Below are 24676 nucleotides of genomic sequence, written 5' to 3'. Positions count from 1 at the left end.
TACTTCCTCTGGTGCTCTGCTACTACCCCCCCCCCCTCTTCCCAGACGACATTGCAAAGAGACACATTTATATCCCGGTCGTTTGTGTTTTGCTGTCTCTCACCTCTTCCCTCGTTCCAGTTAATGTTTTTACGTATGTCCCCAATCAGACCCTGGTATCCAGATGACTCTTTCATCTGCCCGGTTTCTTCCTCACTTAATTCCGTCCCTCAAGTGCTGCCTAGATGAGATGTAGTGTGTGGATATTGGTTTGCGGTGGGAGGGGCTTTCTCTGGTTGTTGATGTTATTACTAACCCCCCCCCCTCCCCCCTCCCCCCTCCCTCCCTCCCTCTAGTACCTCACCTCTCTGTTTCTCTCTTGCTCTCGATCTGTCTCCTCCACTTGTTCTGCCTGGCTCCGTCTGAGGCGCAGCGTGCCTGAAGAATGTTCCCAGTAATTGAACATAAGGCCTCTCAGCACAGCTCAGGAAATAAGTCAGAAATGTAATACAGAAATGTAATACACACCAACCGGGGCACAGAAAGAAAATTAGTTTTTATTTTCATCTTCTCTTGCTCTTTTTCCATTTCCCCTATTTTCTCTCTCTCTCTCTCCCCCCCCCCCCCCCCCCCCCCCAGTGTACGTGTATCTAGTCAAACTGCCCCCACCCCCGTGTACTGTGATATACTCACACTGCTCTCTCCCCTCCTCAGTGTACTATGATATACTCACACTGCTCTCTCCCCTCCTCAGTGTACTGTGATATACTCACACTGCTCTCTCCCCTCCTCAGTGTACTGTGATATACTCACACTGCTCTCTCCCCTCCTCAGTGTACTGTGATATACTCACACTGCTCTCTCTCTCCCTCCCCCCAGTGCCAATAGATATGGGAATTTATCAAAATTGGGTTTGTTTTCGAATTCTTTGTGGATCTGTGTAATCTGAGGGAAATATGTGTCTCTAATATGGTCATACTTTTGGCAGGAGGTTAGGAAGTGGAGCTCGGTTTCCACCTCAATTTTTGGGCAGTGAGCACATAGCCTGTCTTCTCTTGAGTGCAAGGTCTGCCTTCGACTGCCTTTCTCAATAGCAATGCTCACTGAGTCTGTACATAATCAAAGCTTTCCTTCATTTTGGGTCAGTCACAGTGGTCAGGTATTCTGCCTCTGTGTACTCTCTGTTTAGTGCCAAATAGCATTCTAGTTTGCTCTGTTTAAAAAATAAAAAAAAATCCAATGTGTCAAGTAATGATATTTTGTTTTCTCATGATTTGGTTGGGTCTAATTGTGTTGCTGTGCTGGGGCTCTGTGGGGTCTGTTTGTGTTTATGAACAGAGCCCCAGGACCTGATATATGTGTGTGTACTCACAATGCCCTCTCTCTCTCCTCTCGGTCAGTGTACATGTCGTAAGGACATGGTGAAGATCTCCATGGACGTGTTTGTCCGCTGCCTGCAGCCGGAGCGCTACGTCCAGTGGAAACAGGGCAAGGACGGCATGGTGCTGGACCACCAGCGACCCACCACCCTGACCAGCCCTGAGCTGGAGCACTGGAGGGCCAACCGGGTCACCTATCGCCAGAAACTGCTTCAGAGGTCAGGGGGAGAAAGGGACATGACAGTACAATTGCTTTACAATTGAATTTCATCGACCCGTCAAGATGAAAGGCATCATTGTCCAAGAGTATAATTGTATATGTCCTCCCCACACTACCTGATACATGTATACCAACATGCTTACCACATACACTACCAAGATATAAATATACACTGAGTGTACAAAACATTAGGAACTTTCTATGACAGACTGACCAGGTGAATCCAGGTGAAATCTATGATCCCTTGTTGATGTCACTTGTTAACTCCACTGCAATCAGTGTAGATGAAGGGGAGGAGACAGGTTAAAGGATTTTTAAGCCTTGAGACAATTGAGACGTGGATTGTGTGTGTGTATAATGTTGTTGTGTAACAGTGTCAGCCATGCTTCTGGTTGTGTTCCAATTGGTGTAGCTAGTCACACTGCCCCCTCTCGCTCCCCTCTCACTTTCTCCGCTCTCCCCTCTCAATCAATCAATCAATCAATCAATCAAATGTATTGATAAAGCCCTTCTTACATCAGCTGACATCTCAAAGTGCTGTACAGAAAACAAGCCTAAAACCCCAAACAGCAAGCAATGCAGGTGTAGAAGCATGGTGGCTAGGAAAAACTCCCTAGGAAGAAACCTAGAGAGGAACCAGGCTGTGGCTCTCTCCCCTTTCACTCTCCCCAGTGTCTCTCACTTTCAGGTCTCTCACTCTTTGGTCCTACATGTCTATCTATCCCATATTTTTCTCTTTCTTTGTCTCTTTTAAAAGCATGAATGTTTTACAGGGGAAACTTGAACAGTAATATACAGGTAAAAGAGTGAGGTATTGAGTTAAGTGTTAATACAAGTGAAGTACTGTAAGTGTCATTCCCTCATGTCCCCGTTTGCCCCATCTCTCCGTCCCCAGAGCTTTACAGAAGAAGGAGCAGCTGCGGCGGCTGAAACTGGAGGAGGTCAAGGTTCTGGCGGAGGAAGGCATTGAGATGGATGCCGCCGAGTACCAACGTCAGGTGGAGGAGCGAGAGGCCCAGCGGCGCCAGGAGAGGGAGGAGAGGATGGCCCGGGAGGCGTTTCAGACCCTGGAGGCCATGGAGAGAGAGGACCAGGAGAGGGAAGAACGGGAGAGGCAGGACCGAGAGAGGCAGGAAGCCGTTGCCGCCAAGGCCACAAGAGGTTGGTGTAGGGCTCAGTAGGGGCTTGGATTAGTTTTGCATTGTCCTCGCTACTGTTTGGTTTAGGAATGAGGCAGGAGGAGAGGCCGAAAACGTGAGCGTCAGGAGGAGGTCGTTAGGGTGAAGAGCAGGAGGTCAGACTGGGGGGGGGGGGGGGGTTCACAAGGCACCAGTTGGCTGCGTCGTTGGATGAAATTCCATTTTAATTTCGGTTAATTAAGGAGTTTTATTGATATCCCAGTTTCAATCTTCCAAAGTGAGTTAGACGTGAGCTACATGATATCGCAAGGTACCAGATCAAATGGGTATCAGAAGAAATGGCTATTAGAACCAACAAGTGGTACAGAGATATTATGACACCGATTATTATAATTATTTTGTACCTTTTTTGAATTGGGAGGTTCCACATTTCCCTTTTATTTCTCTCACCCAGTACACGACCCCCAGGCAGACCCACAGCACTTGATGGCGAATGGAGAGAAGAAAAAGAAGAAGAAGAAGAAGAAGAAGAAGAAGCAACAACCTACCCTGCCGCTGGCCCCTATAAATTCCTTCCAAGCAGCATTTGAGAAGTTTGCCACATTCAACATGCCCCAGACACCAAAGGAGCCCCAAGGCAGCAATGACACGGAAATACCAGCAGAGGGCAGGCTTGATGTGAAAGGCATGCAGCAGGTAAGCAGTGCTGGAACAAGGTGTAGGATGAAGTTACCTCTAGACCAGGGCTCCCCAACCCTGTTCCTGGAGAGCTACCTTCCTGTAGGGTTTCACTCCAACCCTGTTCCCGGAGAGCTACCATCCAGTAGGTTCTTTCTCTAACCCTGTTCCTGGAGAGCTACCCTCCTGTAGGTTCTCTCTCCAACCCTGTTCCTGGAGAGCTACCCTCCTGTAGGGTTGGAGAGAGAACCTACAGGATGGTAGCTCTCCAGGAACAGGATTGGAGAGAGAACCTACAGGATGGTAGCTCTCCAGGAACAGGGTTGGAGAGAGAACCTACAGGATGGTAGCTCTCCAGGAACAGGGTTGGAGAGAGAACCTACAGGATGGTAGCTCTCCAGGAACAGGGTTGGACAGAGAACCTACAGGATGGTAGCTCTCCAGGAACAGGGTTGTAGTGAAAACCTACAGGATGGTAGCTCTCCAGGAACAGGGTTGGAGTGAAAACCTACAGGATGGTAGCTCTCCAGGAACAGGGTTGGAGAGAGAACCTACAGGATGGTAGCTCTCCAGGAACAGGGTTGGAGAGAGAACCTACAGGATGGTAGCTCTCCAGGAACAGGGTTGTAGTGAAAACCTACAGGATGGTAGCTCTCCAGGAACAGGGTTGGAGTGAAAACCTACAGGATGGTAGCTCTCCAGGAACAGGGTTGGAGAGAGAACCTACAGGATGGTAGCTCTCCAGGAACAGGGTTGGAGAGAGAACCTACAGGATGGTAGCTCTCCAGGAACAGGGTTGTAGTGAAAACCTACAGGATGGTAGCTCTCCAGGAACAGGGTTGGAGTGAAAACCTACAGGATGGTAGCGCTCCAGGAACAGGGTTGGAGAGAGAACCTACAGGATGGTAGCTCTCCAGGAACAGGGTTGGAGAGAGAACCTACAGGAGGGTAGCTCTCCAGGAACAGGGTTGTAGTGAGAACCAGTTTTTGTCACAACCCGGCTCGTGGGAAGTGACAAAGAGCTCTTATAGGACCAGGACACAAATAATAATATAATAATAATCAATCATTTTGCTCTTTATTTAACCATTTTACATATAAAACCTTATTTGTTCATCGGAAATTGTGAATAACTCACCACAGGATAATGAGAAGGGTGTGCTTGAAATAATAATTCTGCAATGTTGGGTTGTATTGGAGAGAGTCTGTCTTAAATCATTTTCCACACAGTCTGTGCCTGTATTTAGTTTTCATGCTAGTGAGGGCAGAGAATCTACTCTCACATAGGTACGTGGTTGCAAAGGGCATCAGTGTCTTAACAGCGCGATTTACCAAGGCAGGATACTCTGAGCGCAGCCCAATCCAGAAATCTGGCAGTGACTTCTGATTAAATCAGATTTTCACAGAACTGCTTGTTGCAATTTCGATGAGGCTCTCTTGTTCAGATATTGTTAAGTGGACTGGAGGCAGGGCAAGGGAAAAGGATAACCAATCTAGTAGTTTGTGCCATCCGTTTTGGGAAAGTACCTGCGTAATTGCGCACCCAACTCACTCAGGTGCTTCCCTATATCACATTTGATATTGTCTGTAAATTTCAGTTCATTTGATCAGTCGTGTGAGAAACATCATCACCCAGACAGGTCAGTCGTGTGAGAAACATCATCACCCAGATAGGTCAGTCGTGTGAGAAACATCATCACCCAGACAGGCCAGTCGTGTGAGAAACATCCTCACCCAGATAGGTCAGTCGTGTGAGAAACATCATCACCCAGACAGGACAGTCGTGTGAGAAACATCATCACCCAGATAGGTCAGTCGTGTGAGAAACATCATCACCCAGACAGGACAGTCTTATGAGAAACGTCATCATGCAAGCGGTCAGACAAGTGAAAATGATGGTCAGTAAAGAAAACTTTAAGCTCGTCTCTCAATTTTTATTTCAATTCTTTGCCCCATGATAACCAGCACACTTCTGAAGTATGTTGTAAAAGTGTTACATTGTCACTGCTCATATCATTGCAGAAAAACACGAGTTCAGCTAGAGCCTCTCGGTGGATGCTGCAGAGTACCCAAGTGTCGTTGGGAACAACTGCTTGCACGCGCGTTCCCACTCCACTATGTCTCCCTCTCATGGCTTTTGCGCCATCAGTACAGATACCAACATGAGCAGCAGCTACGTTTGGCTACCTACGGACCGTTAGTGGAATTCCCGTGAGAGAGTAACAGTTAATTAATGTGATTGGATGTTAATTATTTGACGAGGCTACCTGTATTTGACATTATGTTGTTATTTCACTGAACACTAGATGGTTTAATTTTATTTTTGGCAGTGAAATGAGGCTACTCAGGCGAGAGAGAGAAAAAAAAAATGTACGCATACCCCAGTTTGGGAATACCTGGTGTAGAGGAAGCTGGCCCTAGATCTGTACCTAAGGGAAACCCTGGAGCTTGGAACAACCAAAACACTAGCTTCAAGCTTTCAAACACAGGTTATCAACACCTCCGTTTGAACATTGTAGATGTTATTCATTTAGAGGCTCTTATACAGACTAATTATCAGCGGTGGAAAATGTTTATTCAAACCCAGGGTTTTGCTCATTAATTTTTGGGGTTCCTCTGCAGTCATCCTACTACTCTAAGCAGTTGAAGATTAAGATGGAGGTGAAGAAGAGTCGCCGGCACCCCCTCAGCAAGCCGCCTATGCGCTCTCCGCTGTCCATCGTCAAGCAGGAAATGTCCAGCGATGAAGGTTGGTTCTGAGGGGATAACGTTGTAGCACAGTCTGTATTCTCTCTGTTCTGGTCTAACACACTATTGTGGATTCCTCTGGCTCTTGTGCTACATGCATTGCAGGCCCGATACAGCCGATATCCCGATACAGCCGATATCCCGATACAGCCTATATTCTTGCTTGTATGCGCATTCTGTGTATATCTAGACTGATCTGACGTGTGTGTGTGTGTGTGTGTGTGTGTGTTTGCTCCTTTCTCCCTAATCAGAGCTGTTCTCCCCTTTACCACTGGATGGCCATGTGAAGAAGGCGGGCCACTTGTGGCAGAACCGCACTCCTAACATCCTGGCTGAGAAGAGTTTCAACGCGGCCGTGGCCACCCTGGAACCCTACTGTGCCGTATGCACTCTGTTCTGCCCATACACCCAGGTAGGGTACAAACCATACACCCAGGTAGGGTACAAACCATGGACCCAGGTAGGGTACAAACCATGGACACAGGTAGGGGGTACAAACCATGGACACAGGTAGGGGGTACAAACCATGGACACAGGTAGGGGGTACAAACCATGGACACAGGTAGGGGGTACAAACCATGGACACAAGTAGGGAGTACAAACCATGGACACAGGTAGGGGGTACAAACCATGGACACACGTATGGGGTACAAACCATACAACCAGGTAGGGTACAAACCATGGACACAGGTAGGGGGTACAAACCATGGACACAAGTAGGGGGTACAAACCATGGACACAGGTAGGGGGTACAAACCATGGACACAGGTAGGGGGTACAAACCATACAACCAGGTAGGGTACAAACCATGGACACCGGTAGGGGGTACAAACCATGGACACCGGTAGGGGGTACAAACCATGGACACCGGTAGGGGGTACAAACCATGGACACAGGTAGGGGGGTACAAACCATGGACACAGCTGGGGGGTACTGTATATATTATAACATGTCTCCATGCCACAGTGAACGTTACAATTGGAGAACAGTGGTCTTGGACACAGGGCTGAGTCTGCAGATTACAGAGAGTCATGTTAACCATGCTGCATATGCTAAGTGGGCAACAGATGCATGAACAGAGAGATTGAAAAGTTGGTGTTTTAAGCTGCTAGTTAATACATACTAGTAGACATAGAGGCTTCAGGCCACTAGACCACCAACTTTGACTGCCATCAGTTTTGACTAAGACTTTTGACGGACATGTTTCAGATGAATGTCATTTGTTCAATATAGATTTTGGGGGAAAATGTGACGGCTCTAAACTCCACCCAGTGTAACCTTCCCCTGTTTCATCCAGCCCCGGAAGTTATGTAACCTCCTTCCTCTGTTTCATCCAGCCCCGGAAGTTATGTAACCTCCTTCCCCTGTTTCATCTAGCCCCAGAAGTTATGTAACCTCCTTCCCCTGTTTCATCCAGCCCCGGAAGTTATGTAACCTCCTTCCTCTGTTTCATCCAGCCCCGGAAGTTATGTAACCTCCTTCCTCTGTTTCATCCAGCCCCGGAAGTTATGTAACCTCCTTCCTCTGTTTCATCCAGCCCCGGAAGTTATGTAACCTCCTTCCCCTGTTTCATCCAGCCCCGGAAGTTATGTATTCTCCTTCCTCTGTTTCATCCAGCCCCGGACGTTAAGTAACCTCCTTCCCCTGTTTCATCCAGCCCCGGACGTTAAGTAACCTCCTTCCCCTGTTTCATCCAGCCCCAAACGTTATGTAACCTCCTTCCCCTGTTTCATCCAGCCCCAGAAGTTATGTAACCTCCTTCCCCTGTTTCATCCAGCCCCGGAAGTTATGTAACCTCCTTCCCCTGTTTCATCCAGCCCCGGACGTTAAGTAACTTCCTTCCCCTGTTTCATCCAGCCCCGGACGTTAAGTAACCTCCTTCCCCTGTTTCATCCAGCCCCGGACGTTAAGTAACCTCCTTCCCCTGTTTCATCCAGCCCCGGACGTTAAGTAACCTCCTTCCCCTGTTTCATCCAGCCCCAGACGTTATGTAACCTCCTTCCCCTGTTTCATCCAGCCCCAGAAGTTATGTAACCTCCTTCCCCTGTTTCATCCAGCCCCGGAAGTTATGTAACCTCCTTCCCCTGTTTCATCCAGCCCCGGACGTTAAGTAACCTCCTTCCCCTGTTTCATCCAGCCCCGGAAGTTATGTAACCTCCTTCCCCTGTTTCATCCAGCCCCGGACGTTATGTAACCTCCTTCCCCTGTTTCATCCAGCCCCAGACGTTAAGTAACCTCCTTCCCCTGTTTCATCCAGCCCCAGACGTTAAGTAACCTCCTTCCCCTGTTTCATCCAGCCCCAGAAGTTATGTAACCTCCTTCCCCTGTTTCATCCAGCCCCAGACGATAAGTAACCTCCTTCCCCTGTTTCATCCAGCCCCAGACGTTAAGTAACCTCCTTCCCCTGTTTCATCCAGCCCCGGAAGTTATGTAACCTCCTTCCCCTGTTTCATCCAGCCCCAGACGTTATGTAACCTCCTTCCCCTGTTTCATCCAGCCCCAGACGTTAAGTAACCTCCTTCCCCTGTTTCATCCAGCCCCGGAAGTTATGTAACCTCCTTCCCCTGTTTCATCCAGCCCCAGACGTTAAGTAACCTCCTTCCCCTGTTTCATCCAGCCCCAGACGTTATGTAACCTCCTTCCCCTGTTTCATCCAGCCCCGGAAGTTATGTAACCTCCTTCCCCTGTTTCATCCAGCCCCGGAAGTTATGTAACCTCCTTCCCCTGTTTCATCCAGCCCCAGACGTTAAGTAACCTCCTTCCCCTGTTTCATCCAGCCCCGGAAGTTATGTAACCTCCTTCCCCTGTTTCATCCAGCCCCAGAAGTTATGTAACCTCCTTCCCCTGTTTCATCCAGCCCCAGACGTTATGTAACCTCCTTCCCCTGTTTCATCCAGCCCCGGAAGTTATGTAACCTCCTTCCCCTGTTTCATCCAGCCCCAAAAGTTATGTAACCTCCTTCCCCTGTTTCATCCAGCCCCAGAAGGACTCTCTGTACCTGTCTGACAGCCCCAGTGCCCCCAACCACCCCCACACTCCCGGCTGCGGCAGCCGCACCCACCCGCTGGTCCCAGAGATGTGCTTCAGCGCCGGGCCGGACAACACAGAGCCGCTGCCCTCCAACTCCCACACGGGAGAAGACTGCACCAGCCCGCTGATCTCCTGCTCCTTCTGCAGCCTGCAGGTCCACTCCAGTGAGTAAAAAAAAAGATAGACACATTGATATTGACTGATACAGACAGGCAGGAAGATGGCCGGACGGACAGATAGATGGGTAGAAAGGCAGGCAGTCTGTTTATCAGTCAGTCAAAACCATCGCATTGTCTTCTATAGATCAGTCAGTCAAAACCATCGCATTGTCTTCTATAGATCAGTCAGTCAAAACCATCGCATTGTCTTCTATAGATCAGTCAGTCAAAACCATCGCATTGTCTTCTATAGATCAGTCAGTCAAAACCATCGCATTGTCTTCTATAGATCAGTCAGTCAAAACCATCGCATTGTCTTCTATAGATCAGTCAGTCAAAACCATCGCATTGTCTTCTATAGATCAGTCAGTCAAAACCATCGCATTGTCTTCTATAGATCAGTCAGTCAAAACCATCGCATTGTCTTCTATAGATCAGTCAGTCAAAACCATCGCATTGTCTTCTATAGATCAGTCAGTCAAAACCATCGCATTGTCTTCTATAGATCAGTCAGTCAAAACCATCTTCTATAGATCAGTCAGTCAAAACCATCGCATTGTCTTCTATAGATCAGTCAGTCAAAACCATCGCATTGTCTTCTATAGATCAGTCAGTCCAAACCATCGCATTGTCTTCTATAGATCAGTCAGTCCAAACCATCGCATTGTCTTCTATAGATCAGTCAGTCAAAACCATCGCATTGTCTTCTATAGATCAGTCGGTCAAAACAATCGCATTATCTTCTATAGATCAGTCAGTCAAAACAATCGCATTGTCTTCTATAGATCAGTCAGTCAAAACCATCGCTTTGTCTTCTATAGATCAGTCAGTCAAAACAATCGCATTGTCTTCTATAGATCAGTCAGTCAAAACAATCGCATTGTCTTCTATAGATCAGTCAGTCAAAACCATCGCTTTGTCTTCTATAGATCAGTCAGTCAAAACCGTCTTCTATAGATCAGTCAGTCAAAACCATCGCATTGTCTTCTATAGATCAGTCAGTCAAAACAATCGCATTGTCTTCTATAGATCAGTCAGTCAAAACCATCTTCTATAGATCAGTCAGTCAAAACCATCACATTGTCTTCTATAGATCAGTCGGTCAAAACAATCGCATTGTCTTCTATAGATCAGTCAGTCAAAACCATCGCATTGTCTTCTATAGATCAGTCAGTCAAAACCATCGCATTGTCTTCTATAGATCAGTCAGTCAAAACCATCGCATTGTCTTCTATAGATCAGTCGGTCAAAACAATCGCATTGTCTTCTATAGATCAGTCAGTCAAAACCATCTTCTATAGATCAGTCAGTCAAAACCATCGCATTGTCTTCTATAGATCAGTCAGTCAAAACCATCGCATTATCTTCTATAGATCAGTCAGTCAAAACAATCGCATTGTCTTCTATAGATCAGTCAGTCAAAACCATCGCTTTGTCTTCTATAGATCAGTCAGTCAAAACAATCGCATTGTCTTCTATAGATCAGTCAGTCAAAACAATCGCATTGTCTTCTATAGATCAGTCAGTCAAAACCATCGCTTTGTCTTCTATAGATCAGTCAGTCAAAACCATCTTCTATAGATCAGTCAGTCAAAACCATCGCATTGTCTTCTATAGATCAGTCAGTCAAAACAATCGCATTGTCTTCTATAGATCAGTCAGTCAAAACCATCTTCTATAGATCAGTCAGTCAAAACCATCACATTGTCTTCTATAGATCAGTCGGTCAAAACAATCGCATTGTCTTCTATAGATCAGTCAGTCAAAACCATCGCATTGTCTTCTATAGATCAGTCAGTCAAAACCATCGCATTGTCTTCTATAGATCAGTCAGTCAAAACCATCGCATTGTCTTCTATAGATCAGTCAGTCAAAACCATCGCATTGTCTTCTATAGATCAGTCGGTCAAAACAATCGCATTGTCTTCTATAGATCAGTCAGTCAAAACCATCTTCTATAGATCAGTCAGTCAAAACCATCGCATTGTCTTCTATAGATCAGTCAGTCAAAACCATCGCATTGTCTTCTATAGATCAGTCAGTCAAAACCATCGCATTGTCTTCTATAGATCAGTCAGTCAAAACCATCGCATTGTCTTCTATAGATCAGTCAGTCAAAACCATCGCATTGTCTTCTATAGATCAGTCAGTCAAAACCATCGCATTGTCTTCTATAGATCAGTCAGTCAAAACCATCGCATTGTCTTCTATAGATCAGTCAGTCAAAACCATCGCATTGTCTTCTATAGATCAGTCAGTCAAAACCATCGCATTGTCTTCTATAGATCAGTCAGTCAAAACCATCTTCTATAGATCAGTCAGTCAAAACCATCGCATTGTCTTCTATAGATCAGTCAGTCAAAACCATCGCATTGTCTTCTATAGATCAGTCAGTCCAAACCATCGCATTGTCTTCTATAGATCAGTCAGTCCAAACCATCGCATTGTCTTCTATAGATCAGTCAGTCAAAACCATCGCATTGTCTTCTATAGATCAGTCGGTCAAAACAATCGCATTATCTTCTATAGATCAGTCAGTCAAAACAATCGCATTGTCTTCTATAGATCAGTCAGTCAAAACCATCGCTTTGTCTTCTATAGATCAGTCAGTCAAAACAATCGCATTGTGTTCTATAGATCAGTCAGTCAAAACAATCGCATTGTCTTCTATAGATCAGTCAGTCAAAACCATCGCTTTGTCTTCTATAGATCAGTCAGTCAAAACCGTCTTCTATAGATCAGTCAGTCAAAACCATCGCATTGTCTTCTATAGATCAGTCAGTCAAAACCATCGCATTGTCTTCTATAGATCAGTCGGTCAAAACAATCGCATTGTCTTCTATAGATCAGTCAGTCAAAACCATCGCTTTGTCTTCTATAGATCAGTCAGTCAAAACCATCTTCTATAGATCAGTCAGTCAAAACCATCACATTGTCTTCTATTGATCAGTCAGTCAAAACCATTGCATTGTCTTCTATAGATCAGTCAGTCAAAACCATTTTCTATTGATCAGCAACAGCCAGACAAAATAACATGTTTACTTTAGTCAACTACTAGCCAGACAATTTGTATTTTATTTTATTTCACCTTTATTTAACCAGGTAGGCAAGTTGAGAACAAGTTCTCATTTACATGGCCAAGATAAGGCAAAGCAGTTCGACACATACAACAACATAGAGTTACTCATGGAGTAAAACAAACATACAGTATAAACAAGTCTATATACGATGTGAGCAAATGAGGTGAGATAAGGGAGGTAAAGGCAAAAAAAGGCCATGGTGGCAAAGTAAATACAATATAGCAAGTAAAACACTGGAATGGTAGATTTGCAGTGGAAGAATGTGCAAAGTAGAAATAAAAATAATGGGGTGCAAAGGAGCAAAATAAATAAATAAACATTCTACAATAACATTCTATATTTCCAATCAGGCCCTCACCAAACAAACAAATCAGTTCCAGGCAGCCGGTCTGTACCAGCCAGTCAATACCAGTCAGTCAGGTCTCCCTCCATGTTTACCTAAGAGGATATTTACTGTGTTTTGTTCTCCCGCCTGGTTTTTATTCACAAAGCTAATGGTCTGTAGTGTTTGCACGGCGTATTTATCTAAATTCCCATTATGTATTTGCACCCCCTTGGGCCCGAAGCGGGGATCTTTCTCTCCACAAGGATCAAAATGCCAATAAAATTGTTCTAGCTAATTTACTGCCGCTCACCCTGAACCTCCCAGGATTGTTGTGCTGATGTCCCCCAAAACTGTTCCCTTGCCGAAAAAGAGGTAAATGAAGTTGTTTTGTGCCTCTTTCTCTACTCGCCCAGCCTAGGCTGCATAGCCAACTAGGCTAGCCTCTGTATTCAATGAGTCTGCGGCGAAGGACATACTGTTCAACCTGGACCAGGCCCAAATCCCCGACACTCGAAAAAGGAAGAGTCGGCATTAAAAGCCAGCGTGCGGGGATACCTGACGAGACTACGAGGGCGAGTGGATCAACCGCTTCTACCCTCCGTTCTATTGGCAAACATGCAATCACTGGAAAATAAACTGGACGAGCGCCGTTTGAGACTATCCTATCAGCGATGTCTGAAGAACCAGCTATTCATATCATATCCTATGTTTCTACGAGTCTTGTCTGAACAAGGACGTGGAAAATATAAATCTAGCTGTTTATTTCTATACATGAACAGAACGGCAGTGTCTTTAGTTAACAGCTGGTGCACAATCTATATATTAAGGAAGTCTCAAGGTTCTGCTCGCCCGAGTTAGAATACCTCATGATAAGCTGTAGACCATACTATTTACCAAGGATGTATTTAGATTTTTCGTAGCTGTCTACTTACCACCACAAACTGATGCTGGCACTAAGACCACACTCAACGAGCTGAATAAGGCCATAAGCTAGCAAGAAAATGCTTATCCAGAGGCTGCACTCCTAGTGGCCGGTGATTTTAATTCAGGAAAACTGAAATCCATTTTTATTTCATTTCTACCAACATATCACCTGTGCAACCAGAGGCAAAACAAAATAACTACAATTCACCTTTACTCCACACAGACACTCATACAAAGCTCTCCCTCGCCCTCCATTTGGCAAATCTGACCATAACTCTATCCTCCTGATTCCTGCTTACAAGCAAAAACTCAAGCAGGAAGTACTAGTGACGCACTCAATATGGAAGTAGTCAGATGAAGCGGACACTAAGCTACAGGTCTGTTTTGCTACACAGACTGGAATATCTTCCGGGAATCATCTGATGGCATCAAAGTTTAACAAATCAGTCACCAGCTTCATTAATAAGCGCATCGATGACGTCGTCCCCACAGTGACCATACGTACATATCCCAACCAGAAGCCATGGATTACAGGCAACATCAAAACTGAGCTAAAGGCTCGAGCTGCCACTTTCAAGGAGCGGGATACTAATCAAGACGCAGAAATCCTGCTATGCCGTCCGACGAACCATCAAACAGGCAAAGCTTCAATACAGGACTAAGATCAAATCCTACTGACGAGCATCAGAGCCTGTGTAACAAGCATTTCGCTACACTCGCATTAACATCTGCTAACCATGTGTATGTGACAAATAAAATTTGATTTGATTTGTGTAGATATGGCAGGGCTTGCAAACTATTACGGATTACAAAGGGAAACCCAGCCGAGAGCTGCCCAGTAACGCGAGCCTATCACATTCTATGTTCGCTTTGAGGCAAGCAACAGTGAACCATGCAGGAGAACAGCTAGACTGCCGAACAGCTACTACCCCCAAGTCAATAGACTGCCGAACAGCTTCCACCCCCAAGTCAATAGACTGCCGAACAGCTTCCACCCCCAAGCGGTGAGACTGCCGAACAGCTTCCACCCCCAAGCGGTGAGACTGCCAAACAGTCTTATAATCAAATATCTACTATATATATATATATATATATATATATACACACACACACACACACACACACACACACACACACACACACACACACACACACACAAGCGCTACACTGACACTCCAACGCAAACATTACATACGCTCACACACAAAACACACACATGCATATTGACGCCACACACTCACATATAGACACTTTCACACTGCTTCTACTTTATTATCTCTCCTGATTGCCCGGTGTCGTGTCTTTACTATCATTAAACTGAAGACTTCGTTTTATTAAAGTTTCTCTGTAATTAGTTACTCGATTTAAACTGAATAATCATGTAACTGTAATTAACTAGGAAGTTGGGGCACCAAGGAAAGGAAAGATTACAAAGTTACAATTTCCCAATATAACCTATAAGTCTTCTGATTAAGGATTTATTTATTTTACCTCACGTTAGTTTCATTCCAAACGTCGTAAATTGTTGGTTATCTGTACGAACCCAGTCTTCACTATGAGTCATCCATACATCAATTGTCTTAAATCATTTATTTATTACTAACTAAGTAATTCACAGAAATGCATAAACAAACAAACATGGTAAATGTGGTTGCATGAAATGATAATGTGCCCTAGTGGGCTGAACCGGCATGGCGGCTTGTTAGACAAAGGGGAAATGGGGGTCAACTAAGAAGTCACTACAGAGTGATAATTATAACAATTAAAATGCTCATCCTTTACACATGAACGCTCACTCATTCGGGAACAATTGCAATCAATATATATATTTACGCTCAGTGTGTCGTCTTGATCGCTGGTGAAAAGTCTTTCTTTTGTAGAATTGTCCGTCTCTCCCTCTCTCTCTCTGTCTTGGTTAGAGGGGATAGTTCAAAGTGACATTCATTATAGAATGGATGTTTCGGCGGTTGTCGTTCTTTGCGTTCAATGATACCGAATTCCTACCGGCAGACTAGTAATCAATATCAAAGACTTGTTCTTATTCTGTCGGTATCGATAGTCTAAGAGTTTAACCACGTGGTATAGTGAAAAGATTCAGCAATGGTCTGCAAACTTTGTACTCCTGTGATTGAGAGAAACATGGTCTACTGATAATTTCTCAAAGTTGGGTTTTATTCGGAATTGCAGAAAAGGGGCTGTCCCAGGATGCCTGACCCTAACTGGGCTCAGGGACGGTCCTCTGATTTAGTTCAAATCAAAAGGGAATTGTATTTTTCTTCATTAAACAGTCCACAATCATATTACCCAATTATACGAACAGTATCATATTCACTCATTCATCTTATACAACAATTAGATGTAAACCTCATATCTGAGGCTATTATATAAACAGCGTTATGGTAATGTGGCCGCACCGTCTCTCTTGAGCTTCCCAAGTTGTGAAAACGCACCAGTTCGTAGCTGGATTCTTCACCGATCTTTTACACTTTCTCTGGAACATGAAATTTGTTCATACCTCGAGTTCTGTGAGGTGGAAGCAATTCCTTTGTGCACCATGAAAATGTCAATCTCTATACTGTGTGACCATGAGGCAAGGTTTTCCTTAGGAATTTACGACCTCACTCTGCCCACAGCAGTCTGGTTGTAGAAGCAGAGAGCAGGGGATGGTGCTCGCTGTACTCAAAGAGGGCAACGTCATGACACCGGTCACTTTGACCCTTCATGTACATGTTACCTCAACTACACTACCTTGTACCATTGCACATTGACTCGGTACTGGTACTCGTTGTGTATAAAGCCTCGTTATTGTTATTTTATTGTGTAACTATTTATACATCTTTAGCAAATGTGTTACTTTTTACCTCTGCGTTGTTGGGAAAGGGCTTGTGAGGAAGCATGTCACGGTAAAGTCCACACATGTATTAGCTTGCGACACATGGGGAGAGGTTGTTTACTGCAGAACGGTCTTGGAAAACTTTGTATTAGAGCTACGTGACATTTTTATTTTCATTTAACCAGGACATCAATTGTGAATATTGGCTGCAAAACCTGGCTGCAACCAACATAATCAATATCATAGACAGTGTATTTGTTGAGTTCCATAGTACTGTCCACTGTACAACTCATTTGCTGATTTTAACCCTCCAAAAATCTAATTCTTCTTTGACCATGATAAATATGGCTTACAGCCAACAAATTACTCCAAATTGGACTGTTTTCCCACCTTTGGTTGGATTTAATTACAGTACGATCTTACCATGTGCACACAAACACCTCCCCAGCAGCTGTCTGACCCATTTCGGCTGGCCCCGTGCCGGGGCTACGTTCGGCCCTCACCAGCTGCAGAGGTCAGGTGGAGACCAACTCACCAAGGCCTTTATCACAACACATCTCTTTGTACCCCAGGTCCCTTGAGGACCTGCAGAAATCAAGAGGGCCAGGAAGACAGGGCTGTAGAGTGCCAGAACAAAATCCTCTCTTCTCACCCCCCGCCCCCACTCTCCTCTCACCCCTCCCACTCTCTCCTCTCACCCCTCCCACTCTCTCCTCTCACCCCTCCCACTCTCTCCTCTCACCCCTCCCACTCTCTTCTCTTGCCCCCCCCCCACTCTCTCCTCTCACCCCCTCCACTCTCTCCTCTCACCCCCCCACTCTCTCCTCTCTTCCCGGGTTATTAGTGGGTGTGGAAGGATGTGCGTAGTTGATGTAAATGCTGAGGTAAAATGCTATGAAATAAATCATATATTTTGGTGCCTAATAAGGGACTACTGCAGAACAACCAATGGCTCAGTAGATTCAGTACCACTAAGTGTAGAAGGCAGACCAGAAGATTCATTTAATCTGTTGATTTATTTTCTCTTGTTCGTAACTGACTTGCATAGTTAAAAAGTAACATTCTCTCTCTCTTTTCTCTCTTTCTCTCTTTTCTCTCGCTCGCTCTATTCTCTCTCGCTTGCTCTTTTCTCTCTCGCTCGCTCTTTTCTCTCTTTCCTCTCTCTTTCCTCTCTCTCTCCCCAGGTTGTTATGGTGTTAGTCTGGACACGGTACACAATCAGTCCTGGATGTGTTCGCGATGTACAGCGCTCGCCTGGACAGCGGTGAGTCCCTCACTCAACACAATGCCTTCACCTGAAACAAGTTCCTACAGACTGAAACCGCTGGGCTTTCTCTATTGACCATCTATAACGTTTTGGAAACGTATATGTAGGAACATCGGTCACCCTGAAATAGCACGTCCTTTCGTCTGTGATTGGTCAACAGTAGAGACCTTCCCTTAAAAACAAGGAAAATAGTACCGTTTGTCAATTTTGAGACGCTGTAGCCAGTACACACTTCCTTAGAATAGTCCGAATGAATCCAAAATAACTCAAGTCTGTCATTAATTTTGACGTTTTGGCTGAGGATATCTTAAGTCGCACATTTTGTGAATCCCCTCGGGCCCACTGCCTACCCACATCCTGACCTCTGTGTTTGTGTTCTCACAGGACTGCTGTCTGTGTAACCTACGGGGAGGGGCGCTGAAGATGACCACAGACAACCGGTCAGTGGCCTTTCCTACCTTAATACCACTGGAATACTGCTGTGTTACTTTAAAATGCATTACTTATGACATTCACTGTGTGTAGTGTTGTCACCTTACCAGTATCATAGTGTGTAGCTCAGAAAGAAACACGGGACTCTGGGCAACACTGGGACTATTTCCAAGACCCCCCCCCCCCCCCCCCCCCCCCAAAAAAAATATCTTCTATCATCGTCATAGCCCTACTTGATACTGGCATCGTGACCCCAGGTGTTGTGAACAGTCGATTTGTGTGTCCTCTCCTCTCTACCAGGTGGGTCCATGTGATTTGTGCCATCGCCGTGGCGGAGGCTCGCTTCGTCAACGCCATCGCAAGGGAGCCGGTGGACATCAGCGCCATCCCCGATAGCAGGAAGAGTCTGGTGAGTGGAGAGGGAGGGAGCCAAACTCACTGGGTCATGTTAATTACATACCAAACAGTAGACAAAATAACTAATACTGAGGGGACTACCTGGAGTTGTCCAATAAGAAACACACTTTTTTTGTGTGTGTGAATCCCTTTAACATGTTTTAACATGTTTTCCCTAATGAACAGCGCCCTGGTCCATTTATTTTTGTGTGTTGTGTTTTATATTGTCGATGCGTTAACACAGTCATTTCAGACAGACACACAACCTTTTGACCTCCCTTGTATTGAGGAGCCTCAATACAGGAGGCTGGATTGGCTAGGATTAGGCCTATGCGCCCCCTAACATGCTCCTAAACTGTAACTACTCTCCCTGGTCTCACACTCTTTCCATCACATGCTTACCTCTCTTCTGCCACTCCCATATCTCATTCTCACTCCTCTTTCTCTCTCACTGTCTCACTTTCCTTGGCCACTTCTCGCTCTCTCTCGCTATGACACATTCAATTTGTTTTTTAAGGGTGTAGAATACCCTCAGTGCATCTCTCTCAGTTCATTCACGGACTCGTTTAGGTATCCAGTTGAGTTTATTTTTAAACCTAAGTAATTGTAGCGTGTGCAGTACTCTATATATTTTGTACCAATTGAGAACTTTGGTCTAATTCCCTGAGATCTGGATCTTCTCTGGAAAATCATTGTTTTAGTCTTTTTGGGGTTTACGGCCAGGGCCCAGGTCTGGCAGTACTGCTCTAGCAGGTCCAGGCTCTGCTGTGGGTGACAGCAAGCACAGGTTATCTGTGAAGAGCAGACATTTAACCTCTGAATTGTGAAGACTAACACCAGGGGCTGAGGATTTTTCTAGAATAGTGGCCAATTAGTTGATGTAAATATTGAAGAGTGCAGGGCTCAGATTGCAACCCTGACAAAGACAGATTATTTCACTTACAATTCACTATGTCACAATGGGTCAGAAGTTTACATACACTAAGTTGACTGTGCCTTTAAACAGCTTGGAAAGTTCCAGAAAATAATGTCATGGCTTTAGAAGCTTAGGCTAATTGACATCATTTGAGTCAATTGGAGGTGTCCCTGTGGAGGTATTTCAAGGTCTACCTTCAAACTCAGTGCCTCTTCGCTTACATCAATGGGAAAATCTAAATTCAAAAATAAAAATAAATAAAAAAAAGTCTAGTTTATCCTTGGGAACAATTTCCAAACGCCCGAAGGTACCACGTTCGTCTGTACAAACAATAGTACACAAGTATAAACACCATGGGACCACGCACCTGTCATACCACTCAGGACGGAGATGCATTCTGTCTCCTAGAGATGAACGTACTCTGATGGGAAAAGTGCAAATCAATCCCAGAACAACAGCAAAGGACCTTGTGAAGATGCTGGAGGAAACAGGTACAAAAGTATCTATATCCACAGTAAAAGGAGTCCTATATTGACGTAACCTGAAAGGTTGTTCAGCAAGGAAGAAGCCACTGCTCCAAAACCGCCATAATAAAGCCAGACTACGGTTTGCAACTGCACATGGGGACAAAGATAATACTTTTTGGAGAAATGTCCTCTGGTCTGATGAAACAAAAATAGAACTGTTTGGCCATAATGACCATCGTCATGTTTGGAGGAAAAGGGGGGACGCTCGCAAGCCGAAGAACACCATTCCAACCGTGAAGCATGGGGGTGGCAGCATCATGTTTGTGGAGTGCTTTGCTGCAGGTTGGACTGGTGCACTTCACAAAATAGATGGCCTTATGAGGATGGATAATTATGTGGATATATTGAAGCAACATCTCAAGACATCAGTCAGGAAGTTTAAGCTTGGTCGCAAATGCGTCTTCCGAATAGACAATGACCCCAAGCATACTTCCAAAGTTGTGGCAAAATGGCTTAAGGACAACAAAGTCAAGGTATTGGAGTGGCCATCACGAAGCCCTGACCTCAATCCTATGGAAAATATGTGGGCGAGCAAGGAGGCCTCCAAACCTGACTCGGTTACACCAGCTCTGTCAGGAGGAATGGGCCAAAATTCACCCAACTTATTGTGGGAAGCTTGTGGAAGGCTACCCAAAACATTTGACCCAAGTTAAACAATTTAAAGGCAATGCTACCAAATACTAATTGAGTGTATGTAAACTTCTGACCCACTGGGAATGTGATGAAATAAATAAAAGCTGAAATAAATCATTCTCTCTACTATTATTCTGACATTTCACATTCTTAAAATAAAGTGGTGATCCTAACTGACATAAAAACAGGGAATTTTTACTAGGATTAAATGTCAGGAATTGTGAAAAACTGAGTTTAAACATATTTGGCTACGGTGTATGTAAACTTCCGACTATATGATCGGTCGTGCGATGTTTTGATATAAATCCAATTTGACTTTTACTCAAGACATGGTGTTTTTAAAAAACATTTTAGAACTCTTACATTTATAATACCACTATAATACTTTCCAGGTTACTGTTTACACAAATGCCTCTAATTGTTAGGGTAAAATGTATCTCCGTTCTTAAGGAATGGGGTTATGTGTCCTTGATGTCAAGGACGTAACCTAAACCCAGTATCAAATGAAACCATTTTAATATAGACAATTGACATTTCGCTCTAGTGAATTCGAGCATGTCATTTAGGATGCCGTCACGCCTGAAGTTTCGTATTGAGCTCCTGGTGAGGAATTGAGGAGTCCAATGGATTTTGATTGTCCTTTATTGCTCCATTCAACTTCTCATGAATTTGGCTTTGTTCTGCGTTTGCATCAATTTGAATGGTGTTGTAGTGTGTTTTAAAATGGGCTGTCCATATGTCACCATTTTGTATCGCTAATTCCTCTAGTTTAGATTTGTATTTATTTACATTTTGCCAGAAGTTGTTTGTGTTTATGGACTCCTCAGTTAGTCAGCTGCTTGCTGTGTCAGCTGCTTGACTTTATTTGTTCTGAGTGTGCCTCTTCTCTCTCTCCTTTCTCCTTCTTGGTCTCTTCTCGCTTTCTCATTCTCCGTCTCTTGCTCTCTCACGTTCTCTCTCGCGCTTATTCTCTCTCGCTCGTTCTCTCGTCTGTCTGCCTCTCTGTCCTCTCTCTCACTCCGTTTTCTACCCTCCATCTGTTCTGTCCCTCTCCTCCTCCTGGATGGATTGTGTGTTTGCGGTCCGAGGAGCAGGAGGACTATGGTGAATAATAGATGCAAAACTGTCTGAATAATCAGGAGTAATTTCTCACTGCGCTAAATGATCTGCATTGATCCTGCTGGCAGGAGGCAATTTCCCATGGCTGCCGCGCTGCTGAACAAACTGCTTTCTTCCTTACTTTTATCCATCCCTCGCTTAATCCAAATCGACTTCACAGTCAATTGCACAGCCTTTGCAGTGGCATTGTCACAAATCTACAAGTAATGTTGTAATCTATGAAAGGAAGTGAGGATTGTCTTTTGAATAATTTACATCCACCCGCTGTCAAAGCCACGTTTCCGAAGGCTGTGAAAAACCGTCCCACCCTCTTAATGATTGGATGACTGGGCCTGTCTCTGTGGTACATGTTTTGTCCTAACCCGTTGATATTTGCTTGTATTCAGAAAAGTGTTTCAGTCTGGCTTCCTTTTTGAAAGTTCTGGGATAAATGGAAGGGTTTAAACTAATTGGAACGCAGCACAAACCCTCCTAAGAACACCACGGTACCTTTTTTGTTTTTCCTCTCAAGTAAAATAGTCACTATATATCCCAAGTCGAATGGGACACTTTGCGTCGATTCATTCATTAGTGCAGAGACTGGTGAGCACTTCTACTCCATATTATACTCCTTAGCTACAAAAAACTTTCTAGAATGTTTGGCCCCAACCCTAACATTTTTGAGAATTCTGTCTGCCGCATTTGTTTTAATTGTTTATAAAGTTTACTTTACAATTGAAACATAAAAACTCTGAGGAAGGGATGGCTTTACCACAGCCGGCAATGTCTGAGGGGAAAAAAGGGGGGAAATTAGCAAACAAACAGATAAATGTTTGAAGTCCAAAATCCCCCCCCCCACGTGCTACCCTTTGGTTCGTTCCGTCTGTGGAGTCCATCTCGTGATTCTGGCCCGTGGAAGATTAAATCGGGAGACTGTGGGGCCGCTGATATACCTCAGAGCCAGGGCCCTATGGAGGGCTTTGAGGCGGGGACACCTGCAGCAAGGGGTTGAAAGGAAAGAAAAGGAGGGATGGTGAGAAATAGAGAGGGGAGTTAGAAAAATCAAATTGAAAGTGAAGGAGAGGTGGGCAGAAGGAAGATTAAAACAACTGAAGGACCGACAGAGAATGAGATGGATTGATGCAGAGGGAGCAACGCCACTGCTAATTCATATAGGGGAAACACTGCAACGAGTAAACTGTGTTCATACTGTATCAAATATCTCAATCAAAGTTAACCAAGCTTTTAGCTGCTGATTTTAAAAAACTTACTCCTGAAATGTTAGTTTTTTTCCTCTGACAATAGTGTATAGAAAGGTTATATTGCATTTAGACACAGACAAATTGAATGTGTTGATTCTACCACACCTCTCTGGTGTTGCAGAAGTGTGTATACTGCCACAAGAACACCAAGCAGATGTGCGGGGCGTGTATCCAGTGTTCCCAGGACAACTGCTCCACCTCCTTCCACGTCACCTGCGCCCACATCGCCGGTGTGCTCATGAAGCCAGCCGATTGGCCTTACGTGGTGTCTGTCACCTGCCACAAGCATAAGAAGACCAATCACAAGGTACAGTAGGGGCACAACATTGTATAATGTTCAGGTATTCATAGGTTATGCAGAACATGCATGCTTCTCTGGCATGTAGAATGAAAGATTCTGTCTATTCGCCACATTTCTACATGCAACGTTAAACAGCAGCAAAATAATCACCTGTATAATAATGATGTATGATGTCAAGAAAAGTATAAGCTGCACTGTTAAGGTGTTTAAGGTGTACGATTTTCTGATGAAGCCGTCTATCTATGCAATGGACAGGGGTCTGTACTATGTACAGTGCATTTGGGAAGTATTCAGACCCTTCTCCACATGTTGTTACGTTACAGCCTTATTCTAAAATGGATTAAATGGATTTTCTTCCTCATCGATTTACACACAACAACCCATATTGTTGACGGTGAAAAGCGTTTTTTTTTTTTTTAGAAATGTTTGCAATTGATTTTTGTTTTAAATCCCTTATTTACATTTCTACAACTTGGAGTCCAATTGTGTTAAATTCAATTGCTTGGACAAGATTTGAAAAGGCGCACACCTGTCTATATAAGACAGCAGGAGAGTGGAAAGGCAGTTTGCCAGTTACAGCAGCGCCTCCCCTGAACAATAACAAAGAGGTAGGTGAGAAGCCTGACCGCGGAGACGGGGGTGAGAAGGTGATGAAGCGTACTTCATGAGCTGTAACCAAAAAACTACTGCCATTTGGAAAGCTTGAGGTGAGGGAGAAAGTGTGGTGGAACAAGCATTGTTAGCTTTGCTAAATATCTTGCTAGCTGGAATGAATTCTCCGTTAGCCAGAGAAATGTTGAGCAACAGCCAAATTAACTGATGAAATAATTGAGGTTATGGTGTGAAAATTAGCTGGCTAATAAAGTCAGACAAACATCTTGGCAGCAATCCACCAATCAGGCCTTTATGGTAGAGTGGCCAGATGGAAGCCACTCCTCAGTAAAAGGCACATGACAGCCCGCTTGGAGTCTGCCAAAAGGCAACTGAAAGACTCAGACCATGAGAAACAAGATTCTCTGGTCTGATGAAACCAAGATTGAACTCTTTGGCCTGAATGCCAAGCGTCACGTCTGGAGGAAACCTGGCACCATGTTGGTGGCTAGGACTGTGGCGGTCGCGAAATATCGTCAGCCGGTGATTGTCAAGCAAATTGCTGTCGGTCTCACGGTAATTGACCGTTAATTAACAAACACATTTAGCATCGCCTGGCTTCCAGCAAGCCACTGATGCAGACCTTTTGGAACGCCTACATTTTAAAACGTCTAATGAATCCATGTAATATAGCCTACACCTTCACAATGAATCCATGTAATATAGCCTACACCTTCACAATGAATCCATGTAATATAGC

The 24676-nt window shown here is 44.6% G+C and overlaps 1 protein-coding gene across 1 annotated transcript in view; it reads left to right on the top strand.

Annotated features, from left to right (window-relative positions):
• Positions 1–24676, top strand: part of LOC110533913 (lysine-specific demethylase 4B) — a 97965-nt gene that overhangs the window by 43216 nt on the left and 30073 nt on the right. Inside the window, exons 9-18 of the mRNA XM_036940651.1 lie at positions 1380–1576; positions 2474–2739; positions 3172–3413; positions 6018–6144; positions 6395–6555; positions 9121–9337; positions 17678–17757; positions 18145–18200; positions 18493–18601; positions 23146–23331. Of these exons, the coding sequence (XP_036796546.1) occupies positions 1380–1576; positions 2474–2739; positions 3172–3413; positions 6018–6144; positions 6395–6555; positions 9121–9337; positions 17678–17757; positions 18145–18200; positions 18493–18601; positions 23146–23331 (1641 nt within the window). The remainder of the gene's footprint in view (positions 1–1379; positions 1577–2473; positions 2740–3171; positions 3414–6017; positions 6145–6394; positions 6556–9120; positions 9338–17677; positions 17758–18144; positions 18201–18492; positions 18602–23145; positions 23332–24676) is intronic.

Source organism: Oncorhynchus mykiss, chromosome 1, assembly GCF_013265735.2.
Source record: "Oncorhynchus mykiss isolate Arlee chromosome 1, USDA_OmykA_1.1, whole genome shotgun sequence".
In the NCBI taxonomy this organism is placed as follows: domain Eukaryota; kingdom Metazoa; phylum Chordata; class Actinopteri; order Salmoniformes; family Salmonidae; genus Oncorhynchus; species Oncorhynchus mykiss.
Note: the sequence above shows the minus strand (reverse complement) of the source record. Positions and strands in the feature narration are given on the sequence as shown.